This window comes from Propithecus coquereli, unplaced genomic scaffold, assembly GCF_000956105.1.
Source record: "Propithecus coquereli isolate 6110/MARCELLA unplaced genomic scaffold, Pcoq_1.0 Scaffold291, whole genome shotgun sequence".
Lineage (NCBI taxonomy): Eukaryota > Metazoa > Chordata > Mammalia > Primates > Indriidae > Propithecus > Propithecus coquereli.
This window is the reverse complement of record NW_012148519.1, coordinates 1,081,804-1,101,175: the sequence shown is the minus strand read 5'-3', so window position 1 is coordinate 1,101,175 and position 19,372 is coordinate 1,081,804. Positions and strand designations below refer to the sequence as shown.

General features: G+C 44.6%; 1 protein-coding gene across 1 annotated transcript; it reads left to right on the top strand.

Annotated features, from left to right (window-relative positions):
* Window positions 1-871: 871 nt before the first annotated feature.
* Window positions 872-2,424, top strand: LOC105813852 (C-C motif chemokine 3-like). The gene is made up of 3 exons (XM_012648661.1): window positions 872-1,061; window positions 1,741-1,855; window positions 2,247-2,424. Exons 1-3 carry the CDS (start codon window positions 983-985, stop codon window positions 2,335-2,337), a joined length of 285 nt encoding a protein of 94 aa, XP_012504115.1. The 5' UTR covers window positions 872-982; the 3' UTR covers window positions 2,338-2,424.
* Window positions 2,425-19,372: the final 16,948 nt, after the last annotated feature.

Below are 19,372 nucleotides of genomic sequence, written 5' to 3'. Positions count from 1 at the left end.
ATGGACATTTTAATGATATTGATTCTTCCAATCCCTGAACATGAAATATTTTTCCTTTTTTTGTGCCCTATTTCATTGTTTTATAGTTTTCATTGTAAAGATCTTTCACTTCTTTGGTTAAGTTTATTCCTAGGTATTTTATTTTAGGTATGATTATTTTAGAGTTGTAAATGACACTGGGTCAGATATCTTTATGTTTTAAGATGCCTCCATATTTGGATTGTTTCCATAAAACTCTTTCCTAGAAATGTTTTTTCTAGGTTTTAAAAGCTGTAATTATTTTTGGGCTCCTAATATATTGACACCCACCTATGAAGAATCTTCATGATCCACAACTAGTGTGTAACCCAGTGCCCTAGTCACTCCATGACTGTTTGATGAATAGACAAATGACTGAAACATGACCTCATACTTTGTTCCTCCAGCCAGGAATTTCTTAATTCGGTCCCTTGCAAGTGGGGTAGGGGGGCTTTGCGCCACCTTCCACAGCATCAGCATGTCTACCCTGTCCATGAGAGTACAGCAGCTGAGGAAGCACAGAGTTTTAGCTCTGTAGGAAGGAACGGGGCTGAGAGTCCATGCATAGGTCAGTTCTTATGAGAAGGGACCAGCTAAGAATAGCCCTGGATTGACACACACCCCTTTCCTCACACTCACAGGAGAAACCATTTCCCCACAAGAAGCCAGAAGAAGTCATGAGTTGAGAGCTGAGACGTATAGCTCAGAGATGCTATTCTTGGATATCCTGAGCCCCTGTGGTCACCAGGGACCCTGAGTTGTGCAACACTCAGCACGACCACACCACTATGCTTAAAAATTTCCCTCCTCACCCCCAGATTCCATTTCCCCATCCGCCAGAGCTGCCTATAAAGAGAAGGGGAGATGGCTTCAGACTCCAGAAGGACACAGGCAGCAACGAGTGCCCAGTCTGCTCTTGACTTTGCTGACACTCGAGCCCGCATCCCATCATCTGCTCAGAATCATGAAGGTCTCCATGGCTGCTGCTGCTGCCATCCTCCTCTGCACCATGGCTCTCTTCAACCAGGTCTTCTCTGTACCATGTGAGTCTGTGTGGTTGGTGCGGGCGACCCCACTCTCAGGCCAGGATTAGACCACATCAGTCTTTTCTTGTGGCTTGAGAGCCCCCAAGAGAAAATAGAGAACTTCTGACAGGGCGACAAAACATCTTGGTCTTTCTCTTCAAAACTTTTATTTCACCTCTATTCATCTCTATAGGAGTCTTAGCTCTCCTAGTCTCCAGGTCTGAGAGTCAAGGTAGGGGAGTTACAGTCCTTTGTACAGACAGAAAAACAGGATTCTGAACAACTGAGTTAGCAAGAGGCAGAGTCCAGGTCCGGTTGGCTCCTAGTGGTGCCATTCATTCACCTGCCCACCCTAGGTCTCCCCAGAAGCTCTGTCGTTTGGATGTCATATGGGAGGTTTCCAGGGATTCTCTTTTGCTGGGTTATGACTTCTTGAACAAGACACAATTCCCTGAAGAGAGATTAGATAAAAGAAGAGTCTTCCAGGATATCTGGATCACAGAGAGCGCCAGCCCACTGTGAAGAGTCAAAGGAAAGAAGAATAGAGACAGAAACAAGACAGGGACATTTCTGGGCAAAAACGTCCAGTTGTTTTCCAGTGACCTGGTCTCCCTTCCTCACCCTCTCGGGGATCAGAAGCTGGCTTGCCTTTTCTTCTTAACGATGACTCAGGCTCATTCTGTCCCTTCCTCCACAGTTGGTGCTGACACCCCGACTGCCTGCTGCTTCTCCTACACCTCCCGGCAGATTCCACGCAAATTGGTAGTTGACTATTTTGAGACCAGCAGCCAGTGCTCCAAGCCAGGTGTCATGTAAGTACCAGTCTTCCTGCCCAGTTCTGGGGTGCCAGGGAGGGTCTAGGCTGGGGGCCGAGACAGGACAGAGGAGCCATCCTGGAAAGTCCCAGCCTTTTAAGGCCTGTCAAGTATACGGAACCCAGGTCTCTGAGGTGTGACCTGACTTTGGGGATGGGGAGAAGATGTCAGAGAGGGCTACCCCAGCCCAGAGGGAAGGGATGGGAAGGAGGCGGCAGCAGGATCCTCTGAGGGCCCCCCTCTTTAGACTGAGACAGGCAGAGGCTTCCTGAGAAAGTGGGCAGGTCCTGAGCTGCCCCGGACAGAGAGTGGGATGGAAGGGCCCCAGTGGGCCCAGGATCCTCCTGCTGGGTTGCTCAGTGTTTAATCCTTCCACCCTTCTCCACAGCTTCCTAACCAGGAGAGACCGACAGACCTGTGCCGACCCCAGTGAGGCCTGGGTCCAGGAATACATCACTGACCTGGAGCTGAATGCCTGAGTGACCTCAGTGGGCCCGGTGGGGAGCAGGGGCCCGAGCCTCGGACACATCCCTGTAACCTCCACAGCTACCTCTCCTATGGGCTGGTTGTTGCCAAACAGCCACACTCTGGGATGCTTCTTAACTTAAATTAATTTATTTATATTATTTAATTTTTATAATTTATTTTTTATATCACACTGTGTTTGTGACTATTTGCTCTAAGAAATCCTGGGACACCTTCTTTGCTACCCATCCCCTCCCCCTTTGCTCACACTGTGGTGGGTGACAATTGAGTGGCTGCCATCAGCTTGTTCTAGGCAGACACAGCACCAAAGCCACCAAACTGACAAATATGTATTGGATGCTTTTGTTCAGCATTGTGATTAGCCCAGGGAAATAATAAAGATGTTCTTTTAAAAAATAAACCAGCATTGAGTTTGGTTTTGTTTTTCTGCAAATAAGAATGAGAATCACTGGTTAAGAGGAATAAACAGGCAAAGAACAGGAGGATGTGAAATGGAGGGAAACTGGGGGAGATGGAGGGGGGCTACCACACTCACTCCACTTCACACTGCAGCACGATTCCAGAACATTGAAACCATGAATACTTTGTAAGTCAAATCCTAATGTGCATGCTCTAGGAAAATTCACTACTTAGATGGATACCATTAAGTACAGTATTCTGTAGTGCATATTTATGATAAATCAAGCTTTCTTAATAACAGTTGCTAACGTTTTTGAGCACGCTAGGCTGCGTGCTTTTTAGGCATTGTCCATTCAATCCTGAAATGCAATAGTCCAGCCTAGGTACTATTAATATCCCCAGTGGACAGAAAGAACCCCAGGGCTCAGAAAGGTTAGGCAACTTGACCAAGATCAACAGCAGGTTAAATGGTATACAATTGAGTTTCAAAACTAGACTTTTGTTTAACTACAGGCTATACTCTTAACCACTCTTATTTCCCCAAACACGATCTACTTATACTCAAATCATAAGCAACGATTGTTTAAGCCATTCACATCAGAATCTCTAGGTTTGGACCTGAGAATCGATATTTTTACCACGCTTATCAGTGTTCCACAGCATGTTAATGACTGAGAACCTCTGAATTAGACAGTGGGATTCACCATTCTTTCCCAAATGTGGTATGTATCTGTATGTGGGAACAGGTATATTGTTCATTATTTCTCTAGAATCCATGCTCCACTAAATAAATAGCTAATGTTAGAGAAGGAAAAGACAGCCAGCGTCGATGTGGAGCAGGATTCTGTTTATATTACAGTTTTACTGTGAAAGTTCGGTTATTTAATAGATGGATTTCTTAAGCTGTAAGTACAAGAAATGTACACTGAGCTAAGGTGCTTTTTGAAGTAGAAATTCAAAAGACTTGTGTGAAAACCAAACATATCAATTTTTATGAACCATGATGATTTCATTGTTTAAAATGACCTAATTTTTATATCCAAAATTGTATAGAATTGTGGTGATCAAAGTCTTTAAAGTGTAATTAAACACCACTGTTCAGCAAATATAAAAATATACGTGCCATTTGATCTACATTCCACTGGACCTGATCCCATTTCTAGGAATCTATTTTATAAATGCTGCCAAAGGATAAGAATATGTAGACACAAGGATATTCTTTGTGTGGTCGGTAAAAAATCAAACAAATGGAAACAGTCATCAGTCGGAGTAAATTAGTGTAGGATTAAGATGCCCATCAATAGAATATTCTGCAGTCAATAAAAAAGATAACACACATCTATATCTGTGGAAAGTGCCCATAACATTACATGCAAAAGGCATCTCTATTTACATTTAGTGCATGTGTGTATGCTTTACATATTCTATGCAGATAGTTCTGTGGCATATATTATTTTGTATTTATTTTAAGAAGCTATTTATATTTACATAGGCGGGTATTTGGAAGGATACACATCAGATAGCTAACTGTAGTTTCTTAGAGGGAATGGGATTTTATTTTTTTAGGAATAGGCATTTTTCCTTTTTATTTCTTGTACTTTAAAAAATTTGATTTACTTTTCAGTGAACTTACATTGCTTACACTTCTCTGGTCTCATCTTACCCTTCCCTTTGGTGAGTGATATTCCGTCTGTTAGGACCACTTTCTGGCTGGGATTCTGAGTTGACACAGAGGGGACATAGCTCAGCCTGGCTTGCAGAGTTGTGACGCCACGATGGCTTTTAGAGCATGAGGGCAAAGCAACGAACAAGCCCTCTTGACCGACACACACACACACACACACACACACACACACACACACACACACACCCCTTCTCCCATGCAACATTTTACAATCCCCTTCCATTACAAGGGGCCCCATTCCCCACACCATTACCACCCACACCCCTGATAAGTACGAAGTGACTACCAGGAGGGAGGGAGGAGCAGCTTTTGTCCCCAAAGAAGCAGTGAAGGTGTTGTCATTTCTAATTTATTGGCTTTCAGAAAAAAATCTCGGGACATAAACCAAATTTGCCTGTAGGCACTGAACTGTTCCTCAAAGTCCAGAAACCCAAAGCTAAGTAAGAAGTTGAACCATGCCCAACATTCCTTAAATCCAGGTGTGAACAAACAGAGTAAACTGAACAAAGACCCCTGTTGGGAAACATGGAGAATGGGGTTACATCGTTGGCTAGTTCCTAGGGCCTTTGGGGGTCTGAGACTTGACCGAGACCCTTGCTCAGCCTCTCTGGCAGTTGCTAGCTCTCCTCCCTGGGGGAACGTCCTCCATGGACACATCTGAGATGTGCAGTGGGGAGGATCTGCTTTGTGGGCTGCTGTCTTCCTGTCTGTGTCAATTAGCCTGGGGTTGCTTTAGGTATTGGGCAATCAATGGCTGTGTGGGGCCAGTCCTGTGGTTTCTTTGGCAATGTAACTCCCCTCCGATGCTTGTAGGCTTCTTTCTGTTTGCTTCTGATCAATTCCCTGGGCTAGGTAACCAGAGGCAGAGAGGTTGTCCAGTCATATATTTTGCATTTTTACTGGGGTTGGGAATGCACACATCCTAACACAGGCCTCAAGCTGTAGTCACCCCTACCTCCCAGACCCCGGTGAGAGGCCCCTGCCTCCATCTTGGCCCCTGTGGAGGTGCAGGGCCACCTGTGGAGGTGATGAATATTTGACCTTTGGCCCAAAGACACATCCTCCCTGCACCTTCACAAAGCGCTGATTGTCTGCTTTAAGTAAGGAAGATAATATTTCATAGAGTGAAAGGGTGAGGAGGGGGGGCAATAGCTGGACCCCAGGTTTATCTCCTGTTAGGTCTGCACCTCCCCGTCTCCGCTCATACTAACTTTATCTTGGAGAATAAATCCTGCATTTACCACCTTTGAGACTCCAGGTTACTGAGTTCTCCACCAGCGGGCTGGAAAGGCCTTTTTCAGCAAAGCCAAATTTTTTCCTTTTCTGATTTCAGATGAGCCTATTTCTAAGTAGCCTTCACTGTTTCTTAAAGGACCTTACTAAGAAGTAACTACTAAATTCCAATATTCCGAATCTTTCCTATCAAATTCCTTAATGCTGTAGCCTTAGTATTTGGCACAGGGCCTGGGCACCAGAACACGACAGACCACAGTTGACCAGCAGCTACATCTTGTAATGGTGGTTCTCCAAAGGCAGTCAGTGCTCACACTGCATTGTGAACATCTCTTAGGAACATGCTAGAAATGCAGCTTCTAAGCTCCTCTCCCTCCCTTTAGGCAGTGGGTCCCAGAAATCTGTACCGACCCTCTGAATAACTGTGGTGCACACCCAAGTTTAAAAACCAGTTCCATGTAACAAGGGCCTCACCAAATGACCTCCTACGTTTTCAGTTCAGCCAATTCCACGGGTCAGTCAGGGGCTGTGACAGACCCTGCACCTCTGTACAGACACAGATCTCTGCATGTCTCAGGATGCTGGCAGTTTCAAGGAGGAAAACAAACAAGAACAAGCTAACCTAATGCAAAGAGGCTTGAATAAACGCACCAGGGGGCTCCAGGCAAGGCTGGATACAGTCCCCGTGTGGTATCCCCTGGGCCCTGTTTGCTTCTCTTTCTGACCTGCTTTCCATCTGAGAGGCCCAGGGTGGCTGCTGGCACCTACTAGTGTTACGTGGATCCTTATTCATTTCCTACAGAGAAGAGTGGGTCTGTGTCCCTAGTAGGGAAAAAAAATCACTAGATTCTTTGGGATTTGATGGTCTTAGGAACCCAATGGCTATGGTTATAAGAACGGGTTTCATTGATTCACACAATTTAATCAAGGCAGACTTTTGGATCTGAGGGTTGGATAAATTGTACATAAACTTAAAGTCTGAGAACTGTGGGGAACGGTGGCTTCCCATAGGAAATGTGGGTTTCTGGCATCAGGAAGGATGTGGAATAGACACTAGTCAGGAAAAACGTTCACACTATAATGTGTTTGTCTTTTTCCGGTTGACTGTTTTCGTGATGCATAAAAGGCACTAATACTTTGCACGTGATGAATGTTTCTTCTCGTTTGCTGTCTAGATTAGAAACTGTTAGTCTTCCACCTTCCTGAATTACTTAATTTTTTAAGAAAAGCTGCTAACTTGTGTGTTTCCTGTTGCCCTGTAAATGACTATTGCCCAAATCTGAGGCTAAAAAGACATTAAGCTCTGCATGATGTCAAGGTAACCACCAAAGAATGGGGCTACATAGCACTCTAGAGCATGCTAAGAGGGTAGAACTGGCCCTGCTGCAAGCCACCCACCCTCTTTCATATAAGCCGAAGACCAGGGGTTGGAGGAGGTGGAGGATGATAGAATTGCTAGAACAATGAGTCATCAGTAGGGATTGCCCATATTAGGAAGAAAGGGGAGTCCTTTAATATCGGATAGACAAAGGGGTGGACAAGAGGTAACACCTCATACTTGCAGCTTCTATTTCCTTTCTTTCCTGGAAACAGCACCCACAAAAAAAAATTTTTGACAACATCCCTAGACACTGGACGGGTCCTGATTAAAATGAGCCAATTTGCATCTTGGGTTTTTTAAACTTATCGTTATAACATAAGCATTTCTCATGTCACTGCATTTTTTGTGAACACTCCCTAATGACCAGTCAAGTGAAGATACCTTAATTTTCTTAGCCATTTCCACAAATGGGTCACTTAAGTTTTCCATTGCTGTAAATATGCTCGGGACCAAATGTCCTTATGCTTAGACCTTTTTTCCATCTTTGAATTTATTTAAATAGGAAATAGATTCCTAGACATGGACTTTCTTGGTCAAAGGCTGAGCACATTATAAGGTTCTTTATGCATATCAGCACCCATATCAAACACATCTTTTTGTCCTCTGCTTAGTGCACATTGGAGGCTTGACTGAGCAGGCGTCTGAAAGTCTGGCTGGACTCTCACCGCCTGTAGCCCAGGCTTCACCAACACAGCTCTGCCCACCCGGGTGTATTTTAAGTTGGGCCATGCTGCTCAGGACTCCTGGCATCATTGCATAGGTCACGCCCATGCTGTCAGAACAGTGGTGGAATGACATAGAAGTTTCTGCTCTGCCAGGGGAAACTATGACTACAGTTTTAGTGAGAAGAAACCAGCTAAGTGTGGTCCTGGGGTCACACCAAGATCTCACCTCCTCTCGCTGTAGAAACCACTTCCCTATAAACAGCCCCAAGTCAAGTGAGCACTTAAAACTTGCGAATACCATGATCCCTGTGGTTACCCAAGACCCCCTTGAGTATGCAAGTCAACAAGGCACCATCGTGCTTAAAAACTTCCTCTCTCATCACCCCCAGTTTCCATCTCCCCAGGGCCCAGGCCTTACCTGTTCAGAGAAGGAGACACAGCTTGGACCCCAGGAGGAGGCTGGCGACAGTGAGCACCCAAGGCCTGTCTCTTCTGCCCACGCTCTTAGGTCCTCGTTGACCTCCTCATTCACGATGGCCCCCTGTTCCTGGGCCTCCTCTCATGAGTCTGTCCTCCTGCCTTTTGCTGTTGTTCCCCTACTCTCAGACTAGGTTCAGACCCCATCACCAAAGTCTTATGGACAGAGGTAGCCGAGTGAGGCAGAGAACCCCCCAAGGGATTTTCAAAATGCCTGTCCAGGGGGCTTTTTCTTTCCAAAAGAGTTTTAGCTTTCTATCCTATACAGCTCTCAAATTCATCTTGAAGGCAGGGTGGGGTCTTATCCTATTTGGGGAACAAGGAAATTGAGTAGGTCTTCAACAAGGGACAGAATCCAGCTACCATTGCTTCTCCGTGGTCAGCTAAGTAATAAAATCATCTTGGTTCCACCTCATAGATTACTTCCAGAGATGGTCTCTAGCTGGAAAAATCTCTTCTTAGACCATATTAAGTTCTCCCAATAGGGCGGGAACAAGAGGTAGATTGTTCAATTAGCTGCATTCCCTGCAGAGGGGCATAGAGATCAAACCTGAAAAAAATAAAGAGAGGAGGAGAGAATGAAACAAAATCTCCCCACCTTCCTTCCAGTTCTTATCCCAAATCCTCACCCCTAAACAATGTCATCTCCATCTACTTTCTTCTGACTTCAGCCCTGGGCAGAAGGAGCTGCTCACTCATCCCCATTCTTCAGTCTCACGCTGCCCCTTCCCTCAAAGTGGCCCAAGCCCTTGAGCATCTGCTGCTTTTTCTATGACCCCCAGCAGACCCCCGGCAAAATGGTAGGTGACTATGATGAGAACAACAGCCTGTGCCGGGTTTGGGAGAGAGGCAGGACGTTAGGGACAGAGCCAGTGGGACCAGCCAATGGATGAGGGCCACCTGGGGAGCCCAGAGCTCTGAGGTCCTAATTAGTGACAGGACACAGGGAAAGGCCACAGAGGTATTCCTTGGCCTGGCCTGGGGCCTTGCAGAGAGACAGGGCAGAGCTGCCCCAGGCGGAGGGAAGGGAGGAGGAAGTGATCATAGGCAGAAGCTGCCTGAGGAGACCTCCCAAGTCACTGAGGGGAGCTCTAGGGATGAGGTTGGGGAAATGGTGCTAAGAACATGGGCAGGCCTTAAGCTTGCCAAGGCAGAGACAGGGAGATGGCGTGGGCCCAGGAATTCCTCTGCCGATTCCTCAATTTTGATAACTCTGTCCCTTTTTGCAGCTTCCAAATGAAGAGGCTGGCAGGTCTGTGCCAACCCCACTGGGTTCTGGTGCCAAGTGCATCCCTGACCTGGGAGCTGAATCCCTGAGTGTCCTGGAAGCAACAAGAAACCAGTTACATCTCTGGAGAGATTAGGAAGCAGGACCTGAGCCCCAGGGACTTCCTTCAACTCCCAAACCTACCTCCACTACGGATGGTCGCCAAGCAACCACACTGGGACTCTTCTTAACATACATTCTAATCTATTTCAACTATTTAATTTTTGTGACATATTTCCATGTGTTCTTGACTGCTTGCTGGAAGAGATCCCACAACTCTCTCTACACCCCTTCCTTAACCCCTCCAATCACACAGTGTTTGACACATACTCAATGTGTAGGTCATGTTTAGCCTTTTCTAGAGGAAGTTGTTCCAAAACCATCACCCAACAAATATTTATAGAACACTATTTACCATTTCTGTGTTCAGCTGTGTGAAATAATGAATTTGTTTTGAGTAAATCAGTCTTAAAGCTTTGATGACTCTATTGGCTTTGTTTTGTAACAAAATGGCCAAGTGGGAAGAGCAGGAAAATTTGAAAAGGGGGAAATTTAAGTTTATTGTTCTCGTAAAGTCAAGCTTTCTTAAAAATCATTCATTGTCCCTTAAATTCTGACAGTTTCACCAAGGGCTAAGTACTATTAATATCCCCATTTGATAGAAGAGGAATAGCAGTGAAATTTTGGTAGTCAGGGTTCTTGAAGGGCAATGACACAGTTTCTAGAAAGTTAAAAAATTTACATGCTCTTCAATCTATCTTAATTTCTAGGAATCTATTTCAAGAAACACTATCTAAAGACACAAGGTATAGGCAAATGGGTGTTCTTTGCAGCTGTGTTTGTGAAAACAACCAAATAGAAATAATTCTTCAAAAGATAAATCATTTAAAACATCCTGGTATAGCCATGCAATCAACAAGAAATCACTGAAAAGAGTGAAGTATATATACATACTAAAATGAAAGGTATCTATGATGTCAACATAAAACTATATATATATTCATTCCATATGTATTTCTCTATACGAATATCTATATTACCACATAACTATTACAGAACTACATATAATATTTTGCTTTGGTAAAAGCTGTATATATTTACATAACATAAGAAGAACACTTGATGTGTTATATCCTAACCTGTTAAATGTGATTTCCTCTGGCAGATATGATTTTTAAGAAATGAAGATCTCCACTTTTCATTTTCCATTCTTTGTTCATTGGTTTTCATAAATATAAGTATGGGATTTTTCTTATCATTTTTAATGCAAAAGATATTTTAAAAGTTGGAGATTTTCCCTAAAAACTGATTTCTTCTTGGTTCTCCTGGTTTTCACCTCATCCCCCACAACCGACTCCCAACTGTGATGCATGGTGTTCCAGATATTTTGAACCACTTGCTCTGGATCCCCCACTGAGGGTATGAGCCTGTTAGATTTCAGTCTGGCTCAGAGAACGTCAGGAATGTTTACTGACGTCAATGTTACCTGCTGTGTCAAGGGATCAGGGCAACAAACATAGCTCCAAGGGATAGATTTTTGACTCAGGATTCTCTTTCACCACACCCACCCACACACATCTGCACACAGGCTTCCCCCAAGCAACATTTTATAATCCCTTTCCATTAAGATATCCCCTTCCTGCCCAACACCATAGCACACCTGTTAGGACAAATGTGGGGCATTATCAGGAGTCAGGCAGCAGCAACTCTGCCTTGATGAAGTCGAAGAGTCCAATCTTTTCTTCTTCTAAGGGGTCCTCAACATCTGATGACTTACGCCACTGACCCATGAACTTTGAAATGTTTCCAATAGCTCTAGGGTTCAGTTCACATCTTAACAGCATGAATATTGCATGAATCCTTCATATGTAAGATGAATATTAAACTTGCAGCCTATAATCAAGGGGAAAGGAAAAGCAAAAGATTCTAGTAGACTGCTAGTTCACGTTGGCTGGGGTCTTTCATTAGTTAACCTCTTTTTTAAGAGTAAGTTAGCAGAGAAGTTAGTGCTCCCTAAATGGTCCATATGTTCCCCTTCATTGCAGTTGCTTTGGGCTCATGTGGCTAATTGTGGCCAATAAACTGTAAGATTAAGTGAAGCATGTCACTTCTGGACCACGACAGTTAAGAGCACTATGCCTTTTCTGTCTTTCTTATTCCAGAATCTATAGCTACAAGATGGAAGCAGCCTGAATTCCTGAGTCACCACTTAGAGGAGTGCTGCTCTGGGGTTAGTACTACTCAAAGTATAGTTCATGAGCCAGCATCACCATTACCAGAGAATTCGTTAGAAAAATAGACTCTTGAGCCATACCCTAGACCTGTAGAATCAGGCTATTAGGTGGGGCCCAGGAATCTGTGCTTAAACAAGCCCACCAGGGGATTCTGATATAACTAAATTTTGTGAACCAATAACTTAACCCACATCAGAATTTGTGTGAATGGAAAACATTTATTTTGTTAATCCACTGGGGGCTTGTTTGTTACCTAGGTATAACCTATCTTGTCCTGACTATCATAGAGTATAAGCATAAAATGCTTTTCTCTCATCATTGGCTCCACCTTAATGTCTTGGGCAGATCCCATCACTTTCTGGTCACTTCCAGTCATGAGAATTCTTTCAGTTCAAAACTCCAATCTCAGGCCCCGGTTGCGGTGGCTCATGCCTGTAATCTTAGCACTCTGGGAAGCTGAGGGGGTGGACTGCTTGAGCTCAGGAGTTCAAGACCAGCCTGAGCAAGAGTGAGACCCCATCTCTACAAAAAATAGAGAAATTAGCCAGTGTGTTGATATGTGCCTATAGTCCCAGCTACTCAGGGAGGCTGAGGCAGGAAGATCACTTGAGCCCAGGAATTCGAGGTTGCTGTGAGCTAGGCTGACACCACGGCACTCTAGCCTGGGCAACAGAGCAAGACTCTGTCTTAAAAAAAAAAAAAAAAAAAAAAGAACGGAGTCCAGATTGAGCCCCCCAATTTGTGGAAGAAAATGTATGGTGTGATAAAAGTCATAGGCAAGTGGTTAGTAGTCTTCACATACGTAGACAAAATGAACGTAAGAAAGTTACATGCACTTGGTAGATACTTGCTTGGTCGTCACGTATTTCTCTTTCTCTTTTGTCCTTAAATGATCCTTTGGAAAAACATCCCCTTCTTGTAATTTGTGTGGTTCTGAGTCCAACAACATTGTCTTTTATAGACATTGATCAGTACAAACAAATCAGTGAATCCATTTCTCCAGCCACAAAGTGGTTAAGAAAGAGATTGGCAGACTTGCTCCATGAAGGGCCAAATAGTAACTGTTTTAGGTTTTGTGGGCCACAACCACTCAACTCTCCTGTTGTAGTGTGAAAATAGCCTTAGATCACACATAAACGAATGAGCCTGGCTGTGCTCCAATAAAACTTTATGGACGCTAAAAATTTGAATTTCATACAATTTTCATGGGTGTCAACATATTCTTTTGATTGTTATCAGTCATTTAAACATGTAAAACTTCTTAGCTTACAGACATACAAAAACAGGCGTAGGTCACATTTAGCCCATAGGCCATCGTTTGCAGATGCCTGGGTTAAGAGATGGGCTCCCAACCCAAGCCAGACCAGTAAAAATGGACCTCACCCTCTTGGCTCAAGATAAAAGAATACAAACGTTCTCTTATCAGATCCACATTGCTCTGGAAGTTTCTGTCACTATCTTGCCAATAGAATAACTAGTCCTAGGATAAAGCTCTCCAATCAGAGGGAGATCAGAAATTCAGGAAGAAACATGGTCTATGGTGATAGTTAAGGACCACTAGATAGAGTTTTGCCCAAAGCTAATTCTACTTCTTGAACCTTCAGTTATGTGAGCTAATAAGTTCCCTTTATCATTTCAGCCCGATTAAGTCAGTTTTCTGATAATATGACTTAAAACATCCCTAACTGATACAGGATTGCAATGTTGTAACAGACCCCAAAAAGTGGAACTGGCTGAGGGCAGCAGCTAAGGTCAATGAAGACACCTCTAATTAGCAAAACAACTGGTTATACCCATGGTCCATTTTATATTCTGAAGCCTTCTGACTACCAAGGTTTCATCAAAAATGAAAATTCAGTATATTGGAGACTGACTACTTCTGGCATCAGGCCCATTAAGAGATTAATTTATTCTGAAACTGACTCATCTGATAGCAGATCAGGAAAAAAAGTTTTCTTAAGAGAGGCCCTTTCTGCTTGCTGCCTATAAACCCAGCTGAGTGAAAACCCAGTGATCTGGAGTTCACAGGACTAGATGGGCAGAGCTCTTCACTCCGAGCTGATATAAGTACAAGCAGAAAAGAGAAGGCAGGAGGCTAGGCAGGACAGGAAAGTTGGGTCTAGAAGCAGCCTGAACCACCTCCTTCTCAGATCCCTCCTTTTAAATATTTATCTTGTTGATAAAATGAATATATTAGTCAGGGTTCCCCAGAGAAACAGACCAATAGGCTATCTCTCTATACATAGATATGGATATTGATGTAGATATGCAGAGATAGAGATATTTATTAGAAATTGGCTCACAGTTATGGAGGCCAAGAAGCCCTGTCACCTGCAAGCCAGAGAACCAGGAAAGCTAGTGGCATAATTCAGTCCAAAGTCTAAGTCCAAATGCCTGAGAACCAGGGTGGCCATTGTTATAAGTCCTAGTCCAAGTCCAAAGGCCTGAGGAAGAGGGGAGGGGAAGTGATGGTGCAAGTCCGAAGGCCCGAGAACCAGGAGCGTTGATACCCAAGCGCAGGAGAAGATGGATGTTGCAGCTCAAACAGACAGTGGACTTGCTGTTCCTCCACCTTTTGTTCTGTTTGGGCCCTCAGTGAATTGGGTGATGCCCACCTGCATTGGTGAGGGCAGATCTTTGCTTAGCCTTATGATTCAAATGCTAATCTCTTCCGGAAACACCTCACAGCACACTCAGAACTGATGTTTTGCCAGCTATCTGGGCATCCCTTAGCTTAGTCAAGTTGACACAAAATTAACCATCAAAATGAGCAACAATGCTGTTCTTTGTGAAGGTGCAGCTGGATGTATTGGAGGCACATTTGGTGCCTAATTATGGTGGCCTCCGCACCTGCGGCACGGTTTCACCAGCAGAGGGCAATGCAGGAACAGAAGTCAATGAAACGGGGAGGGGGTGTGACAGTAGAAGGTTGTGCTGGGACAGATGTTCCAAAACCCAGTTCCAGAAGTAACATTGTACTTGATAGATTTTCTGCCTCTGATTAACTGTTGTGGCTGCTTTTTTCACCTGAGCTCGGTAGGGAAGGAATGAAGAGTTACTCGAAACACAGTGTTTAGAGAAGGGGAGAAGCCAAAGTCTGAAGGAGAAAATGGCCTCCTCAGCCAAGTTCCTCCCATATTTATTTCCAAGGACACGTGCAAGGGGTCAGGGCCATTTGCTAATTTCTTTAACAGCTTCCATGCAGGTCAGCTGTTTTCAGCTGACCTTCACACACAGCAAACAAGCAGCTTCAGGCAGGCGTTTTCGCCTGATCCTTCATTCACCTTGCTCACGTTCTTTCCATCCATCCATCCTTTCTTCTAGGCCCAACCCCCACACGTCCCCTTTTTGTGTATTTAAAATTAGAGACAGAGTGTGAGTAGGGGAAAGACGTAAGCCTCAGTCAGTGTCTTTTCATAATGGCTTTGGGAGGTCATTTGGCAGATCCATCCTGGGAAGTAAAAGAGAAACTGACAAGACCAAGCACGACTGGTTGATAATGTATTTTTAGGTGGTCATGGGAATGCGCCATGATGTATTATGTAATTTGGTAACACCCACAGGAGGATTAGAGGAATGATAAACTATTGACTCTGTGATATAAGCCAGTCTGTTCCACTTCTCTATCAGGAACGTGGAGGCAACCATACTCCTCCAGTCCACATTGAGGCATTGGTAGACAGGTCTCCAAGCCTCAAGGGTTAACCCAGGTGATACAGGCACATCCTGTACAGACTGACACGCTGAGCAGGCAGGTATTGTGTGACGAGCTTGTTTCTGGGTAGTGGGAAACTGTTTAGTAAGCGTTCCAGCGTTTTGGTGAAAGAACGATGGGATGTTATAGCATTTTTAAAGGCATTAGTGGAACATACATGGTAGAAAACGAGACAATCAACGGCATCATTTCCTTCTGTCAGAGCCCCAGGCAAAGGGGTAGAGCATGAATATGAGAAATAAAGAGGGGGTGTCTCAGGATATCTAATAAGCGCTGCAGAACAAGGAATTGTTGAAATTCGATTAGGTATATCCTTAATGATAGCATTTTCAATATGAAGAATGGAATAGGATATATAATGGGAGTCAGTAATGATGTTTAGGGGTTCTAATGGAAATGTTTTTAAAGCTAACATAAGCACCCCTAGTTCTGCTTGTTGAGTGGAAGGAAAACCGGAGGTGGATAAGTATTTCCAATCACCGTCTTTCCATGCAATTCTTGCTTTAGATGATCGTCCTGAGCCACCTACGAACACTATCCAGGCGGCAGGAGAGGTGTGGGGGAGAGCTTTGTAAGAGGTTGTGCAGAAAATAAGGAGAGAGTGGAGAGAAGCTTGTTGGAGGGGTAATGGAAGGAAAGAGAACCTACACGATTTACAAGGGCTGATTGCCAAAGGAATTACGTAAAGTTGTTTCAAAGCAGTTTTTAGGAATAGGGAGATATATAGTGTGTGGATCTAATCCAAGTAATTGTTGTGTATGACAGCATCCCTTAATAAGCAAAGGGGCAAAGAGATCTAGAAGGGGAGGAAAGTTTTGGGGGAGTGCGAGGTAAAAATAACCATTCCAAAGGAGCAATGTGAGGTGTTAATTGGCCTATAAGAGCAGTTGGAGACAGGGGGTGTTGAAGGTAAGTAAAAGAACCGGTTTGTCTGGGTTGCAGTGAATGTGAAAAAAGTAGATAACCAAGATAGCGTCAGGGTTGGGCAAGTTGTGTTTTTGTCTTAGGTAAGTTGCATTTTGACTGGGGCAACTTGTAGCCTAAGGAGGGCAGTATACGTTTGTACATGGGCAAACAATTCTGCTTGAGGAGGAGCTGCTAATACGTCATCCATATAGTGATGCGTGATAGTGGATGGAAATTGGTGTCAGGAGGGAAGCAAGCCTCGATGAACATAATGTTGACAAGTAGTGGGACTATTTAACATTCCTTGCGGAAGGATTTTCCAGTGATACCTGTCAACCCGATGGGCATTATTATACGTGGGAACAGAAAATTTAAATCTTTCCCAGTCTTGTTTTGCTAGAGGAATGGTGAATAAACAATCTTTCAGATCAATTACAAAGGCCAATCTCTTGGAATTAACGACGGCTGGGGAAGACCGGGTTGTAGCGGTCCCATCAGGACTATAATAGCATTAAGAGCTTTTAAGTCCTGTAGTAAATGCCACTTATTGTTCTTTTTAGGTATGATGAATGCAGGAGAAGGTCCATGGTCTCAGGGAAGGTTCTATGTCCTGCTTTAAGTTGGTCCTGGACAAGAGATTAAGTGTTTTGTCTTGCTCAATGGACCACTGCTCCATCCAGGTGAGCGAATTAGTCCATTGCAAAGGTGTGGGTTGTATTGGATGCACCTGAGCAGTGGGGCCCTAATGAAAGGTCCGGGTAGTTAGAAGATTCCATTGTTCTAGCAAATCTCGTCCCCATAAAGATTGGCCTCTCATAGGCAATGTTGAAAAGTGGATGGTTTACCAGGGGTGGAATAGAGATTCCGGATTAGAGTCCTTAGGAAGATGTAAGGGAGTCAGCGCTGTTGGCACCAGGCTCCATGCAGTTAACGCGGCAAGGGGCACAGGAACCTCCCTGCCCAAAATTCTTCTCAGACTTCCCTACTCGCTCCCAGAGTTCTAGTCTAACGTGCTGTCATCCGGGAACCCGGGGCAATGTTGCCTCACTGCACATAGGAGCTGCTGTAAGGCTTTCGGTTCAACACGACACTGGGCAGCTTTCAAGAGCTGCTGCAAAATGCGCAGGTAGAGTCGCTGATCTTTCTCCAGCTCTTGCCCCGAGTTAGAAATGCCCTTCTGAAACCACACGCGTCCGTCCCTTTCCCAAAGCAGCGGGCGGGACTGTCCCTTACCGGGAGGATGCTCCTTGTAGTCCGGACGCGCGGATTCCCGAATCACGTCGGGGTCACCGCTTGTTGCGGCTGCTTTTCGCTCCTGAGCTCGGCAGCTAAGGACTAATTACTCGAAACACGTAGCGTTTAGAGAGAAGAGGAGAAGCCAAAGTCTGAAGGAGAAAACGGCCTCCCCAGCTAACCTCCTCCCCGTATTTATTTCCAAGGACACGTGCAAAGGGTCAGGGCCCATCTGCTAATTTCTTTAACAACTTCCATACAGGTAGCTGTTTTCAGCTGACCTCTGCACTCAGCAAATAAGCAGCTTCAGGCAGGCGTTTTCGCCTGACCACTCACCTTGCTCACGTTCTTGCCATCCATCCATCCTTTCTTCTAGGCCCAGCCCCCACAATTAACCATCCAATGGAATTAACCAAAAACAACTAGATCAAAAGCCTTCAAAAACTGGGGGTTGCATTGCCTCTGAAACCACAAGGGTAGCCCCAAACAGCCTACGATTGCACCCCAACAGTGGTTCTCAAACTTAGCTGTGCATTAACATCACCTGGGGAGTTTTAAAATTACCCATGCCAGGCCCCACCTACATCCAGTGAAATTTGTAACTTTGGTGGTAAGGCCCTTCGAAAGCTCCCGCAAATGATTCTAGTGTGAATTCAAGGTTGACAAGCACTGCTCCACACTTAAGCCAATCCTTCGGCTCCCATCTCCAATAGGAAGCAGACACCTCTATGAGAGGTATTCATTCCTAGCAGGGTGGCCAGATACAATACAGGATGCCCAGTTGAGTTTCAGAGCAACAAATAATTTTTTTTTATAACTATGTCCCAAATATTGCATAGGACATACTTATCCTACAAATGTTATGCAATTCTGCATTTGTATTTGCTAACTCTGGCCACCCTAGCCCGCAAGCCTCACCTCAGAGATAGCCACGGAGAACATTTTTCCCAAATGCAGAGCAGAGAACAACAGAGAATCTGACCAAGGCTTTTAGCCAACTGCCAAGTGAGGAGCCCATGCTGGACCGTGGGCAGGGTTTGCTAGACCGTCACTAATATGAGCACTTAGCACAGAGCCCAGCACTCTGTAAACCTTCAACAAACTTTGGTCATCATGCTGAGGAAAGCTTCATTTATGAAAATGAACTTATGTGCATAAATAGGCACCGCAGTGAGCATCCCCTTGGTATTCATTTAAGCAGAAAATCTTTCTGTACCACATCAACTGTGATCTGGTTTATAAAATAATGATGTCAATTTCAACTTTCCAGGAACGTATTTCCAGGAAAACATCTGGTGTTACTGTGGTTTCTGCCCCTTTTCATGTTTCTCTACCCTTCTCCCAGTATCCTTGTCAGTCAGGATTCTGATTAGTTGGGAAAACAAAACCAGTAGAGTCAGTCATCACAAGGAAAAGGCTGGTTTACCTTTATGTAAGAACCACCGATATTTTCAAATGCAGTGCAGTGCTGGGCAAAAACATTTAATAAGCATTTGTCACTTGACATACATGGTACAGTTTCTGCTGAGATAGCTAATCACACTCATGGATCCACATGCTGGAGGAAAAGGGGAGGAAAGATGAAGAGGTTGTCCTAAGATGTCTAAGAAAACACCCAGTACATAACACAATGCGACAATAGAGATCAATTACAGAAATTAAATACGATACACAAATTGAAACTAAAGGAGGGCCCCAGCGTGTGGCTGGGCATGGCGGGTGGGGACCCACAGGAGAGGTGGCTGCCAGGGTTGTAAGATCACTGCCTGGCTCAGGCCCCTGGTCCCCACTGGGCCCACCGAGGTCACTGGGTTCCTCGCTGCTCCCAGGCCGC